General features: G+C 36.9%; 1 protein-coding gene across 1 annotated transcript; it reads left to right on the top strand.

Moving 5' to 3' along the window:
• The first annotated feature begins 11,196 nt into the window (after positions 1-11,196).
• Positions 11,197-15,175, top strand: LOC120746991 (low affinity immunoglobulin gamma Fc region receptor II-like). Its single transcript, XM_040052566.1, has 11 exons — positions 11,197-11,227; positions 11,512-11,772; positions 12,376-12,624; positions 12,787-12,906; positions 13,062-13,077; positions 13,157-13,248; positions 13,702-13,764; positions 13,912-13,971; positions 14,325-14,387; positions 14,596-14,658; positions 14,770-15,175. Exons 1-11 carry the CDS (start codon positions 11,197-11,199, stop codon positions 14,775-14,777), a joined length of 1,026 nt encoding a protein of 341 aa, XP_039908500.1. The 3' UTR covers positions 14,778-15,175.
• The last annotated feature ends 895 nt before the right edge of the window (positions 15,176-16,070 follow it).

Below are 16,070 nucleotides of genomic sequence, written 5' to 3'. Positions count from 1 at the left end.
ATTGTGTTAAACGCTGAACTGTAATCAACAAACAGCATTCGCACATAGTTACCCTGTTTCTTGTCCACGTGGCTGAGGGTGGTGTGCAGGACGAAGAAGAAGCTGATAATAACAGAATCAAATTGTAGAAAGAATTATCCTTTTAGTTTGATATTTAGTGATACTGCTCATTGTTGAGTATATTGTTCTGTTTGTTTTGTTTTGCTGTGTGCAGAATAGCGTCAGAGTGTATTTTGGTTGTAAGTGCCTACTTGTACTATCACAGATAGGGGGCAGGTGTCAATAAGAATTTATTCTTCTTCCTGCTCCTTTTCATGCATGGAAACAGTGTTACTTTAATTGAAAGGAAGGTTGTGTATAGGAAATGAATTACTGCTGTACCATGTGTGAAACAAAATAAAAAATGAAATGAAATGAAATGTGTTGGACAATACCAGAGGCCAACTTCAAGCCAATTGCACTAGTTGCCGTCAAGGGCAGGATCTACCAAAGAGAAGCCCTGTCCCCACTGCTGTTCTGCATAGGCCTGAACCCCCTCTTTGAGATCATTGACAAGACGGATACCAACTACAGAATGGAGCAATTTTAAGCTACCCCCTCTTCATGGATGACATCCAGGTGTATGCCAGGATCTACAGCAGCTAGATCAGAATGTCATTTGGACTGGAGAAGTGTAGTCAGTAGGTCACATAGAGAAGGAATGTAGTCAGAACTAAGAGGATTGCAGAAGGCAACATTGTAGACATCAACGACAGCTGCAAGTACCTATATGTCAGTGGGAATCACGCTAGGAAATAATAATAATAATAGAGAATAAGGCAAGTCCTGTGGAGTCAGCTGAATGGAAAGAACAAGATCCAGGAAATCCACACCTATGCCCTGCTGGTGATCAGAAAGCCTGTTGAAATAATAAGCTACCCAAAGGAGAACACAGAAACCACTGACATCAAGACAAGGAAGCTCCTGACCATGCATGGAAAGTTTCACCCCAAGTCCAACACCCTGAAACTATAAGCTAAACGAAAAAGGAGGCAGAGGACTGCCAGAACCACTGATGAGGCAACAAACATCCATGAGTACATCAGGAAGATGGCTACAATGGATCACATGCTTAGTGAATACCTCAGGCAGCAGAAACCCAAGAAAGGAGTAAGACAAGGAACCATCATGGAACGATAGGTCCCTGGGTATGTACGAGAGGTATGTACCACTGGCAGATAGAGGAAGTGGCTGACATTCAGAAATCCTACCATTGGCTGGACAAAGTTGGACTGAAAGACTGAACAGGGGCACCATGGCAGCACAGGAACACGCTCTGAGCACAAGATCCATAGAAGCTGGGGTCAAAACGGGAGACACCCCCTAGTGTCATGAAGTGTCACCCCCAGAAGTCCTATTGTATGTCCTATTTGTCTCAGTAGAAGTTCCATTCATTAATAAAGTATTTTGAAATTAATTGAATTATCAAATTCTTAATGGATTGTGGAGAGTTTGTGTGTGTGTGACTCTTGTCCCTTTGCAGCTGCCTTTCTGCCTTTTCTACTTTGCAGCACTATATTTGCAGCGCTGCAATCATGTGTGAAGTACATAGTGTATGGTCAAAATCAACAACCGCAACTGCTCACATGAAGAACTTTGGAGCTGTTGAGCACCAGAGCAGACTGTTTTTAACATATGTTTGTGTCATTAGATAAATCTCTCAATATAAACTGCAAATACAGAATACTGTAGACTTTTTCACTACTGCAAAACTTTTAAAACAATGAAACAAAAATATATTAAATTCAGATCTACAAAAAACCACAGTGATGAGAAGCAATATCAAGCAGTATTAAAAGATCAAACTGGAAACATCTTTGTTCCTCTGAGCAGGCTCCAATGCCTGCATGTGTGTAAAAGTGCAGATTAAGATCTATTCTGCCTCAGGCTTATTTTTAATCTACTGAAAAACATCATGGTTTCGAGTCAGGCTACCTAGAAAACAGGAAATGCTGCTTGTGGTTTCAGCCAAAAGTGGTCTGTTAAAAAGAGCACAGAGCAGCGTGCAGCAAACAACAGGGAGCTGACAAAAGATACAAAAAGCACAGTGGAAGTTTCACTTTGATCTCTGTGTGGATTTTTATATGATTTATCTGTAGTGAAATAATACTAATAATTATCACTGCTACATTTAAGTATGCATAATATTCTGTGAAAACAGATAAAAAACTGTAGTCATGATGACACATGGTGGATTACTGAAAAAAAAAAAGCTGTGTGGGCATCAAGAGAAACTGAAAAGCAGCTGCCCTCAAGAGTCTCTGCATGGACATGCTGTAAATGCTCATATATCACTCAGTTACATGTGTCTGTGTTCTTGGATGCCCTGAGGTGCAGGGAACCATCAAGATGAAGTGGTGGGTGAAGCTGTGGGACTCCGGAAAGAAGTAATAGTTACCGACGGGTCAAATGGTGTGTGGCTCTGGCAGTGGCTGAACAAAAACAATGAGGCTATAGAACAAGACATATGGTCATCCCCATCAGTTAGGTAATACATCACAGCATCTTCTGATGTGGTGTTCTACACATAATTAAATAGTTTGGTCAAAGGGCTGGACTTTGGTTTTGTAGAAGTAATCGATATCTTTGTAATCAATATCAATGTTTAGTATTAAGAAGGATGTAATTCTTCTTAAAAATGTTTAATTCAAAACATTTTGTAAATTAAATACTAGAAATGCATACTTCAAATTTCCACATAGTTACATAAACTTGATCCACAACATGTCGTTTTCAAAAGAAACTTTTTTTTTTTTAATTGCAGCTTTTAAATAAGTTTTTCACATCATCTATTTGGATTTCCTTTCCTTATTTTTGACATTTAGTCAGATGCTCAGGTCTAATCTTTACATTGATGTCCACGCAAGACAAATAATTGTTCTCAGATCAACAGTGTCAGTGCTTAATGTTACTTTGATATGTCGTCGGATAATAAATGTAACTGTGAATCTAAATGTTGTCTTTAGATTTCGTGTCAAGCCTTAGCTACAGTTCAGCCACACAGTGAGTCATTTCCTGTGTTTGGGGTCACAGCCAAATTTAAACAAATTTCCAGCACAAAGTGAAAACATTCACAGATCTATTCTGAGGCTTTTTCACTTTAGTGCTGTATGAGAATATTTAATCTAACAATGGAATACATCATATATGTTTTTATCACGTATGGAGGAAAAATCTTAACATATTTCTTGTTATAACCAATCAAAAGCAAAAAAAATACAAAGCTGTAAATTCTACAAAACTGTGATATTTATAAGGTAGAAAACCTGTGACCATTTAAACAACAATAAAAATGCAACTATGATTTGGTTGTTGGACATTAAAATAAATAAATGAATAAATAAATAAATAAATGAAAAGACAGTATAAATGTGAATTCAGAGAGAGAGAGAGCGAGAGAGAAAGAGAGAGAGAGAGAGAGAGAGAGAGAGAGAGATACATCTGACTGACATTTACTTTAAAAAAATAAATAAATAAAATTGAGTTACAGCTCAGACAGCACAAAGGACACTGCATAAGAACAACACATATGAACTTTTGTCTGATCAGACCAAGACATTGTGTTCAGATGGAGTCCAGAACAGGGCTACTGCTGTGATTGCAGAGTCCCTAAGGTAGGAGTATGATTATTTATTTATTTATTTTTAAGATTTAAAAATGACACTATGAATATCTGTAGATATAAAAATACTGGCTGGTAAGATGACTCCAAGTTTTCCAGAGACCTGAGAGAAGAAGAACATTGCAACTTAATATGGTTTCACAGGACACTTTAAAAAATGTCGTGAGAGTTTTCACAGAAGTAAAAGGCAAAAACTATGAAGTGACTTACTGACTTGAAGCAAAAGAACACATTTGTATATTATAGATCTACTATGATGCATGTGAAACGCAACATGTGAAAGAAACCTATATGTGTTTGCCATGGACAGGAAATTTAATCACGTCAAACAACTGCTGTGGTCAAAGCTACAGGAACTGTTTGAGGTAGGTGTAAAAGCAAAGGAAGCACAGAGAGATGACAGACAGAAAAAAAAGTCAGTGAAAAGCAGATCGTATCTGGTTTTAACTGCAGCTTCTATTTCTACATTTATTATTCATACAAAACACTTTGTGATCATCTGCATCACATCAGAGTGGATCAGAGTGCAGAGATGATGGGGCACACTTTGCTCTGCATGACGGGGTTTTTCTGTAAGTACATTTTTGATACTGTTTGAATCACACTGATCAATGAAAATATTTAATATTTGTTAGAATTACAGTGTATCACTGGTTTAAATTGTTTAACTGAGAGTTTAAACTGAGAATATTTGCATTTTTTGATGATTTTCAAAGCAAAATGTTGGTTTGTATCTTGGCTCAGTTTAGTGTGGAGCGTTTTGTTGGATACACCTTTGGGTTTTGCACTTGACTCATTTTTATTGTTTGAAATTTGTTACATTAATTTAAAATTTTAGTTTTTTTGTTTCCTTACATTTTGAAATGTCCCAAAATTACTTTATATGCACAGAAACTTTTTGATGAACTTTGAAAATTCACCTTTGCAAAAAGCCCGAGGTCATCGTGAGTATTATTTTCTGTCAGTTTGAGCCTCATCACTTTTTCATCTTTACTTTAGTGCTCAGTACAGTCTCTATGGAAATACTCAAGGTGAGATTTTTTCTTTTCTTCCTCTTTATAGAATATGTATAATATTGCTGGAGCACTTATGTATTATTTAATTAACATATTAACATGTTAAATGAGCCCAAGTGTGTAATTGCATGAGCGGATGTTCCAGTCATTGATGAAGCAGACTGTGTATTTACTGAAGAGGTTGTTGCTTTCATCTAGAAGTTTCTTTTCTGTGTACGTATCTAATCCAGATGAAGGCACTTATGTGAAGACCAAAACACATATATCACCTACATTATTTAGGCTCTTTAATCTTGCCACCATGCAGTCCTTTTTTAATATTTAATATTAATATTTTAATATTACCCTTTAAAAAAAAAGAATATATATAGTGACAATTTGACTTACAATATATATATATATATATATATATATATATATATATATATATATTAGCCTTAAACCATAGGTGTCAAACTCTGGCCCGCGGGCCAAATTTGGTCCGCAGCCTAATTACATTTGGCCCGCGAAGCCATACCAAATTACTATTAGAGCTGGCCTACTGGTATTATACAGCTAATATATATATTGTTTAGTATTGAGCTTTGCTTGTTCCATATTCAGTTTTCCAGCAAAACCTATTTGAGTCCATAAGAAAAGATTCATTCTTATATCTGAAGGAAGATTTTTTTTCCAATAAATATTAATGTTAGCCCGCGACTTTCTTCGAGTTTTGAATTTTGGCCCACTGTGTATTTGAGTTTGACACCCCTGCCTTAAACAGTTAATAGTAGTTATAAAACACTATAAATCAGATGTGTGGGAACTTAAAGAAAAAGGAAGAGTAAACTGACAAAACTGAGTCCAGTTTAATTTGTAACAGCACAATAACATCCATTGTTTATCAGTGACAATTTGACTTACAAATGTAAAAAAAAAGTTTTGCTTTCATGACACAAATTAAAGCAATAATTCCTTCGATAGCAGCAAAGTGACTGCAAAATAAACAGATGCACACAAACCAAAGCTGTTTGTAAGACTGACAGTGAGCACATAAACACACAGTCACTATATGTTATGTGCCTTTGTAAGTAGCTTGCAGCAGGAAGTTTTGTAATCAAATGACAGCTATTTACTTTGACCAGTTACTTCTGCATTTTCACGTTTACAAGAAGAACTCAGTTCTTCAGAGTTCTTTAACAATAAAAAAAAAAAATTTAAAACTTAACAACTAACATTGTGATGATTTATTTATTGTACTGTCTGACAACTTTTGAATGTTATTTTCTTGGTTATGATGAGTGAAAGTTTGAGCTCAAGTCTTCTGTTAATGTTCTATATTCCTAGTTTCTCTGAGCATTATCATCTTTTGTGCTTCTTTTCTATGTTGTTTCCTCAGTCCCAGTGTCAAGTCTACGTGTCGTAGTCTGAGTCTCAGTTTGTGTGTTTTATTTTGATAATCTCCAGTCTCTTGTGTATTATGTTAACTTTCCCTTCCCCTGTCTTGTCAGTCTGACTCTGTTTAGCTGTGTTCCCCAGATGTGTCTACACTGCCTTAATTTCCTCCTGTGTATATTGTCTGTGTCTCGCTCTGTTCTTTGTTGCTTTGTTGTTCTTTGTTGCATTGTCCCCTCATGTTGAGAATTCTGTTTTTCCTTGTGGTTTCCAAACTTACTGGTCCCCCATTTTCTAATTTCTGCCTTATGTGGTTTTTGTATTTTTGAGTTTAGAGCCTACAACAATAATGCTGCCCTCTTTCAGATTACCCCTTCATCTCTGAGTCCTGCAATTGGCTCCTAATTTGCCCCTACCACACAGCGGACTTGACACCCCGTAGTTGTGTTTTTTTCTTGTCCTGCAGACTTCTGACTAAAATGTGCTTGAGTTGTAGTTTCTTACTTTAGAGATTGTGATCACTATTTGATCCAACAGCTAATCCTGTATTTTATTTCTAGATGTTGTCTGTCTGAACCAATCACATACTAAGTCAGCAGAGCTCTTTACAGCACAGCTCAGTTGTAAAGCTGCCTCCTGCTGGTATGAATGTGCTGTCTGTTGTCAGGGTTGCCTTGGCATTTACTGTAAGTTCAAAAATAAAAGAGAGAAAATTGAGTCAGAGTCACCCTGATGTTACCTGCATTCATTTGTTGGCAGGGGGCACAATAGATTTGATTGTCATTAGCAATACACATAAAAATCATGATGCCTTTATAATGACTTTATAATCTCCTATTTTTATGAGAACAGTTCCCATTAGGCCCACTGTGATCCTGCAACCAAACTCAATTCTGATATACATGGAGTGAAACAGTCACTGTCAGATGTGAGATTCAGGGAGGTGAAGGAGCTCAGTGGACGTATGAATGGAGTCCTGCCAAGTTAAACACACCTCCAACATCCAATGAATACAGAACCATCAGAGCTACTGAGTCTGACAGTGGAGGATACAGCTGCCGGGGCAGAAGGGACTAGTTTCTTCAACAGAGTGGAGTGATATCATCACACTGACTGTATCATGTAAGTTCAACAATTTATATCCATAGACTCTTTATAAAGCAGCTTTTAAAAAATAAAAAATACACTCACAGTGAAACTTCCAGGACAGAACAAACCCTATCAAAGCTGCTTTGCAGCTTTAATACATGAAAGATGAAATACAGAACACATGTTGGATCTGCCTCAGCTGCTCCACCACATCCAGTCTGATTGTTAAACTCTGGAAATGTTTTTCTGTGTCCATGCATGTTGTTGCCCACAGAAGGAATGTTTTATAGTAGAAGTCAGGTTTGTTCAGATTTTAGTTATTCTGGTCACAGTGCATACTGCAATCTTTTTTCCCCTCACAGCACTAATTTTATTGGAGCCTTTATGTAGTCTGTTAGTATCTCCAGTTGTTGAGTTTTCTTCTCAGATTTCACTTAAATCCTGTTCTTTGTTTTTTCTGGTTCTCTTGTATTTTGTATAAATTGGTCATTCTGCCTGAGCTGGGTACAAATCTGTGGATGGATGATGAAACTCCAATTTAGGTGAAACTGTCAAACAGAGCAGTTTTCAAAATAAAAGGTTTTATTAAAAAGATTCAACTCAAAGAGACAACTACCCTGCTCCATCACCCAACACAAAGGTATCAGCAAACTGAAAAGTGCTGGTAAAAAAAAAGAAAAAAAAGTTAAAGTTAACCAGTGGTCTTTATAACAAACTAGGTTGAACAGTCAGGCTTTCTTTGGGTTAGCTGGCTCAATAAAATCTCAAAACACAAACAAAACAATAAAACAAATATCATAAAATCCATCCACCTTCTTCTGCTTATCTTTGTCAAAGTTGCAAACGATGATAAAATTGTGATTAAAAACTATCAAGTAAATAAAATGGGAAAATGAAATGCAACATTTGTATAAATAATACAAGTGATCAATGATTACCTGATTAATAAACAGATAATCTTGCAAAAAGTCATTAATCGAGTGATTTGTTATCCAGAGGTGTAAAATAAACATTTTAATTCAAGTTATTTATTTTACTCATTTATTGCTGAGTGCGTTCTCAGTGCTGCAGTTTTTTCTAAAGTGACAGCTCCACATCAGAGCTCTGAAACGTTTATTTCAATACATCATCAAATAAGAAATAAACATCAGTTACTGTCCCACAGCTTAATAATCAAAATCACTTTAATGTTCTCTGCAGATCAAAGTGAAATTAAATTGACTGATTAATCAGGTATTCTGTTCTTGTAGCTGCAGTTCCAGAGTAAAGAGGCTCAGCAGCAGATTAAAATCAAGTTCAAAAAACCAAAACATTTATGCATTTTATGCTTTGTGTTGCTGTAACGCTGTGATGTTAGTAAGGTACAGTTTAACAAGTTGTCCAACAGTGAATTTACATTTATGGCATTTATATCATGTTGTAAATAAAAGAATCAGTGAAAACTTCCAGCCAATTTTAAACCACAACTCTGCTAATAACCTGCTCACAACAAGGTTACATTCAGCGGTTTAAAGGACAAAAAGACATTTTTGTTATCAGCTACAAAAAAGAGCATTAACTTTACAATTTTTCTATGCCGACCACGATCTCATATTGCATCTAGATTCAAGAAAAATTCTGTTACAATGAAAAGTTGTGGGTTTTGTTTTTAGTAAATAAATAGTAGTCTATGAAAGTTAAAGCAGACTTGTTCCAACTTCATAAATATAAATAAAAGCTCACGACTTAAATGTGATCAAACTATAACCATGAGCAGGATTCAGTAGCTATACTAGAATAAGAAAGTCTGAGGATGTAACATAAGAAACCCAACCCAGAGGGTACCTGCTGAAAAGCATAAAAACCCAAAATGCCATAAAAAACCTGAGAGTCAAACAGAAAATGTTAAATATATGAACCTGAAAGTCCGACTCAACACAGTAGATCAAAGAACCTGAAAGAGTTTAATGTGCAGTGATCTGAACATTATGACTTCATGTTGCAGGCTCTTTACTGTCAGAAGACTTTTTTTACAAGCTGACAAACTCAGAAATGTTCATGTTTCCACAATTCTGCTGACTCATTAGGATTTAAAAGAACTATTTCAAAGTGTTTAACTCTCATCTTCTCATCACTGATCAATAAACTCTCATACATACAGACTGATTGTAGCAAAGCAAATATAAATGTTCACGGTTGTGATCAAATGAGTATTTTGTGTGACATTTGTACATCGTGTTTTACTCCATCATCAAAGTTTGCTTGTAACATTTCCATCTAGTTGTATAAATTGTTCTGATTCAGTCACTGACTTTTGTTCTTTTTCTAAACGGGGCAGCAGATAAACCAAAGGCCCAACTGAGAGCTGATAACACAGCTGTTCCAGTAGGGGGCAGTGTGACCTGACCTGCTCTGTGAACCCATCATCATCTGGATGGAAATACTACTGGTACAGAGATAATTACCCAGTTTATGCTGTCTCCCTATCAAATGGACAAATCAGTGTCTCAGAGGGAGGAACCTACTGGTGCAGAGGAGGAGAGGAAACCCAGTTTACTACACAGAGTACAGCGACTCAGTTAAGATTAAAAAAATTGGTGAGTTTGGATTTAGCAACCATGCTGAATAGATGAAGCTTTAGGATTGAACATGAATAGTCGTGTAAAATGTCTAAAGAATCAGTGTCAGGAATGTGATCCAAGGAGGGGAGACTAGGTGGGATTATGAATGTGAAACAACCACTTTCAGCAAATCTCCAAAACAACATAAATTCACAATTAGTTATGCAGCAACTCTACAAGTAACACTGCAAGTAGTGTAGAACAGGAGTCACAACGTAAACATGACAGATAAATAGAACAAACAGAAAACACATAGAAATAAGCTTTCAAATAGAAACAACAACTAAAAGAGCAGTGAGAAAGCACTGAAACACAACTTCACAAAAAAATGATTCATTACTTTCCAACAGGATCTGTCCTCACTGTGTCTCCATCATGGCTGAGTCCTGGAGCCTCAGTAACTCTGAACTGTGAGGTTGAACATCCGTCTGCAGGATGGAGCTTCTACTGGTATAAAGCTGTTCCTGATCTATCAGAGAAATCCTCCAGTTATGAGCTGCTACCTGATGGCAGTGGGACTGCACAGGACTCCTACATCATTCATGGACAGACACACACAGCAGGATATGTGTGCAGAGCTGGAAGAGGAGACCCAGAGTATCACACTGATCACAGTCAGCCAAAGTTTGTCTGGTCTGCAGGTCAGTTTGTTTCTGTTTATCGTTTCATTGAGCTGATATGATGTCATCATTTAATTCACCAACATCTCTCTCACTGTGATAAACCCATTTAAAAACTATTTTGAGAAGAAGAATCAATCTTTTCATTTCTGACTATGATCAAGCCAAACTGAATTTACTTGTTCCTGTTTTGTTACCTTTTCCTTTTTAATTACAGTGATGGCATAAAGAGGAAGGGAATAGAAAGCAATGTGTAAAAGTCTTGAGCTGGTCCTCATTTTTTATATTTTACTTCCAAGTAGTCAGACTTTATTGTCATTTTTAACCCTCGTGTTGCATTCTAGTCAAATTTAACAGATTTAAAAACTGGAAATACGCACACACACAACTACACCTTAACACCTACACACACACGCGCACACACACACACACACACACGCACACAGACACGCGCACACACACACACACACACACGCACACATACACGCGCACACACAGACACACACACACACACACAGACACACACACACACACACCTGTGTTGCCATTTCTCACAGACAGCTGCAACATTGTTTCAACAGCACTGAACTTTTCTCATAGCTTTGGTGTATACTGCTTTGTTCAGGGCTTGCTCAAAGGTCACTGTGTGGCAACGTCATGGAAGGTCGATATACCCTGTTGTGAGGCTCTTGATTACATATTTGATCACCACACTAGTGAGGAGGACCCAGGCCAGGAAGCTGACAGTGAGGAGGGATTAGATAAGGAAGTGTCAGAAGCTTAAGATGGAACAAAATAAAATCCAGACCAAGAAATGACTGATGAGGAGGAAGAGGATGGCCATTCTGAGTCTGCTGCTGCATTCAAGTAAAAGAATGGGAACTTATCTCCACCTGAGAATTAAGTTAGCATCCGGTTGAAAATGCCATCAGGGTGACCACAGCACCTGCAAAATGTGTCTTGTCCAATTGATGATATCAAATCATGCTTTGAACTGTTCCTGACTGAGTCCATCAAAACATCAAAACCTCTATAGGGCATAAAGTGAGGGGTTGTTTTTGTTTTTGTTTTTGCTAATATTACTTTTTTAAAATAGAATTTTGAATCCTAACATCTGTGAGCTTTGTCTCTTCACTGCATGTTGTTTCCAGATGTTCATTCAGCAGCGTCTCTCACAGTGAGTCCTGACAGCGTGCAACACTTCACCTATGACTATGTCTCACTGACCTGTGAGGGAAACTTCACTGAGTGGAGAGTGAGGAAGTTCCCTGAGGACGGTGAGCGGAACTCTAACTGTAGGAGAATGACTGGATCCACATGTGACATCAACACATCAAAGTCAGATACTGCAGTGTACTGGTGTGAGTCTGGATCAGGAGAGTTCAGCAGTGCAGTCAACATCACTGTACAGAGTATGTTATTATACATTTACTTATTGGATTTTAATGACTTGAACATCACATGAACATTTGTTTCAGCTTTGCTGTGAATGTGATTCTTGTTTATTTTGTTCTGATTGTTCATCTCATTTCATTCAGTCTTGCCATAAACCAATTTGCAAAAAAGTGCCAAGAGCCAAAACGCTCAAATCTATCAGGGTTATTCCTAAAGACTATAATGTGAAAAGGTGCAGTCGTATCAAAGGTTATGCTGTGCAGAGCAAGTCAGGGAGATCAGAGCAGCAAACTTGCATTATTTTACTTGCACTGTGCTCATATCCATGAATACTCTGCTCCATCTCTGCTCCTGCAGCTGTGCTGAAACCACACCTCACTGCTACAGCAGTCACATATGAACATGAACATAATCATCTAATTTAGTGAAATGCTTCTGTGTTGTTCCTGTTGCAGCAAAAACTAACCCAGACCTTAAGAGATGAAGTTTCACAGATCACAATTCAAAAACAAGTTTTACAGAAATTATTTGGTAAAAATAGGACACATGCAATGTCAGCTTTTTCTAAAAGTGTGCACCAGCTGATGTGACTGAAACAATTGTGTGTGATTGTGTCACAGATGATTATAATGGTCCTATCCTGGTGAGTCCTGTTCATCCTGTGACTGAGGGAGCTTCTGTTAGTCTGAGCTGCAGCTTGAGAACACAAAAAATACTTTCCAATGTGTTTTTCTATCACAATGACAAACTTATTGAAAATGATCCCCGAGGGGAGCTGAAGATCTCTGCAGTGTCAAAGTCTGATGAAGGTTTCTACAAGTGTCAGTACTCAGGAAGAGAGTCAGCACAGAGCTGGATGTCAGTTAAAGGTGAGCAGGATCAAAACATCTGATGGAGTTTTATAAATGAGTTTGATGACTGAGAAGGAAAATAAGATCTCTGTTTTGAAAGGATGTTAAATAACAATTTTATGAAATTTTAATATCATTATAGTTTACTAATAATATATGTATTATTGTTTGTTGTCACAGTAACTGTGTCAGGAGCTGACAGCTCTTCATCTCCTCTGTGGTTGATGGTTGGACTGGTTTGTGGAGTCTCTCTCATTATTATTCTCCTGCTCTTGTTGTATCGCTGCAGACAGTCCAAGTGTAAGAGCCTCTTCTTTTCATGCTGCGTTAGAGAGTTTATTTACTAAACACTTTAATTATTCACACATATACATGTATTCTGATCTCATGACACAAAACACAAATGGAACAATTCACATCACAAACATGTGTAATAACATTTCTCTCTTTCACAGGTTCCTGCTTCACCAGGTTGGTAAAATACTTTTTATTATTATTTTAAACAAACATCAGTTACTTTTGAGTTTATTGTGTTTATTTCCTGTTTCAGGTCGATCCAGTCTGAGAGTCACAGTCCGGGCTCCTCCTCAAATCATGGAGTCAACCAGAATGAAACTCATGAACACAACTCTCTTCATCCTGGTCAGCACTTAAACCGATCTTTATTATCATTATTAATATTGACTTTTCATTCAGTCTCCATTAACAGGAACATTTCTTAGGTTCAGTTTGTGCTCAGCAGCTTTTCAAAGAACATTTATCAAAATCCAGCTGGACAAACATCCAAATAACCAACTGACTACATGCACAAAAGATCAGAAACAAACAGGATTTTACAACCTGATTGTATCTTTAACTCGACTGAAAGAATCCACAAATGTTATTGTTTCATATCAGAGCAACACAAACAGTAACACCATGATGGGTTCATGCTCTGAAAATATCTGATCACACAGCACCACAGACAGCACCACTGGTTTGCTAACTTTTATGAATCAAGTAGGAAACACTGAAAATGATCAAATACAGTTTTTTCTATATTTTGAGAGGCATGTAAGAAAAGAAGAAACTAAGTGCAACATTTTTACATTCCAGGTGCAGATGAACCCCAAGATGTCACATATGCTCTTATCAAATTTAAAAACGTCAGAAAAAAGAGTGAGTGTCGAAAACAATATAGATTTTTTTTAAATAAATAATTATTTGAATTTATTTGTTTATTTGTTCAATATGGAAAAGAAAGGCTAGAAAGGGTTTTGCTTCAATATTAATGACTTTATTTTGTTTATTTGCTCATCTTCACAGAGAAGCATCAAAAAGCAGAGCAGAGTGCTGTTTACTCTGAGGTGAAGACGGGAGCTGCAGGTACAGTCACAACAGTCTCATTCAGTGTTTGTACTTGAATGTGTCATCACATCATTATATTGCAGGTAATTATAGGTCAACATGGAGTTTAGTTATTCACTGACCAAGCTTAGCTACTACATACGACCACTACACATCAGCAGAGTTGAATCTTATACACACCGAGGGCCGTTCAGAGTTTAGTGTAAGTTTGTCTGCTTCATATACAGAATGATATTGTTATTGTACAGTATGGTATTGTCCATCTATATGTCCCCAAACTAAACAGTTTCTCTCATGTTTTTACTCTGTAATGTTCTTGTCATCATATCTGTGCTGAACAAATGTGTCCTGAGCTCTGACGTCTCTTTTAGAGGACAGTCTGATGTATGCTGAGGTCAAACAGCCCAAAAAAGAAAAAGCCAAGAAAAACAAAGGTGAGCAAAGTCTGCCATCATCTCCACTGAATATTGTTCAACATGTTTATCTGCTCTTAAAATGTAAAGCTGTTTATATTAATATTTATATTTATGTATTAATTACCTGGTTAATAAAATCTATCTTACTCTTTGCATTAGTGGAGACATCAAGTTTCCTCCTGGTTAATGATATTATTGTTTTCAATGATCTTCTCTTCATTCACAGGAACATCAAGTCCTGCAGCTGATGCAGCAGTTTATTCTGAAGTCACATCAGGAAGCTCTCTCAGTAATTCTGCTGCCATGCAGGCTGATTTATTCTTCACATTATTAAATGTCTTCAGCTCATAATATCTTTACATGTTGGAAATCACTTTGTCTTTTTGTGCTTGTCTTACAGGTCAGTGAGGAGAGCTGTAGCAGCAAAGCCAAGAAGAAGCTTTTTATGAAGCCACTCTTGCTCCTCTGCTGCCCAAATATCAGACATGCTCAGCTTTATGTGCAGTTACAATATTACATCATAATATCATATACTTACTTATAGCAAAAAGTAAATGGAGGTATATTCAGATTTGAGTTCTGTTTATAGTCAGGTATTTCTTATATTCATTCTTAAAACTTTTGTTAAAGACTTTTTCAAGAGCAGTGAGAAGAAAGTTTGAAACGTGATCTTTAGTATCTGATAGGACGACTCACATTAGGACGTACTGGTATGGGCAACAACAAATATCTTTATTGGTCTAAATTGATACAAATGATATGATCGGTACTGTATGAATTTAAATGCAATAAATATGTTTCATGTATTTTTTTTCTGTTTTTTTTTTTTCCTAATTTATAATTTTCTACGTGTATAGTTAGAAGGTATAGAGTAAAGTCTTTTTACATTTGAATGTTTTACGTTGATTTTGGTTCAGTGTGTAAGATTATTCCCAAACTAACAACAAGAGGTTAACAGCAGCTTCCACTACAGGAGACTGTAATGTTAAATTTAGTCTATAACATTTTCTGTTGTCCAAATGTTAATTCAAACTGACCCCATGAACCACATTAATAGGTTTGTACTTCATGTAATACTTTATTTAAAAATCATTACATCATCATTTATAACATCAGACATTACTTAAGCATATAACATACATATTTTTAATAAAGAATAATGTGGTTGCCCGTGTTTATAAATTACACACTAAAGTGTAGTAATGGAGGAGAAAAGCTTTATGAGAGATTAAGGAAATATTTGCTTATACATCACTAATGCTCACTAGTATTTAAAGTGTTACTGAAGTCACAGATGTAGCCAAATCTGGGAAGCTTTTTTTATTTACTGCTGTGCTGCACATGCGCAGTCTGCTGCAGGCTGTCTGTTGAATTCACAATGGCACCAGAGCGCCCTCTACTGACTCAATAAGACCTCAACATTGCCAATATATTTAACCTGCCACACAGAGCAGAGCTGCCAGCATTTCTTTCCTCAGAAGAACAGGGGGTGGCTGTAGCTCAGGAGGAAGAGCAGGTCATCTACTGATCAATTCGATCCCTGGCTCCCCCAGTCTGCATGCCAAGTATCCTTGGGTAAGATACTAACCCCTAAGTTGCTCTCTGATGCATCTATGCATGCTATGAATGAGTGTGATGTCAGTTAGTAAGCACGGGGTCTCGCAAAAGATCTCGCAAAAGTTCTGCGAGCGCTCACAAAGG

The sequence above is a fragment of the Simochromis diagramma genome, unplaced genomic scaffold (assembly GCF_900408965.1).
Source record: "Simochromis diagramma unplaced genomic scaffold, fSimDia1.1 OVJJ01000412.1, whole genome shotgun sequence".
NCBI lineage: Eukaryota > Metazoa > Chordata > Actinopteri > Cichliformes > Cichlidae > Simochromis > Simochromis diagramma.
Note: the sequence above shows the minus strand (reverse complement) of the source record. Positions and strands in the feature narration are given on the sequence as shown.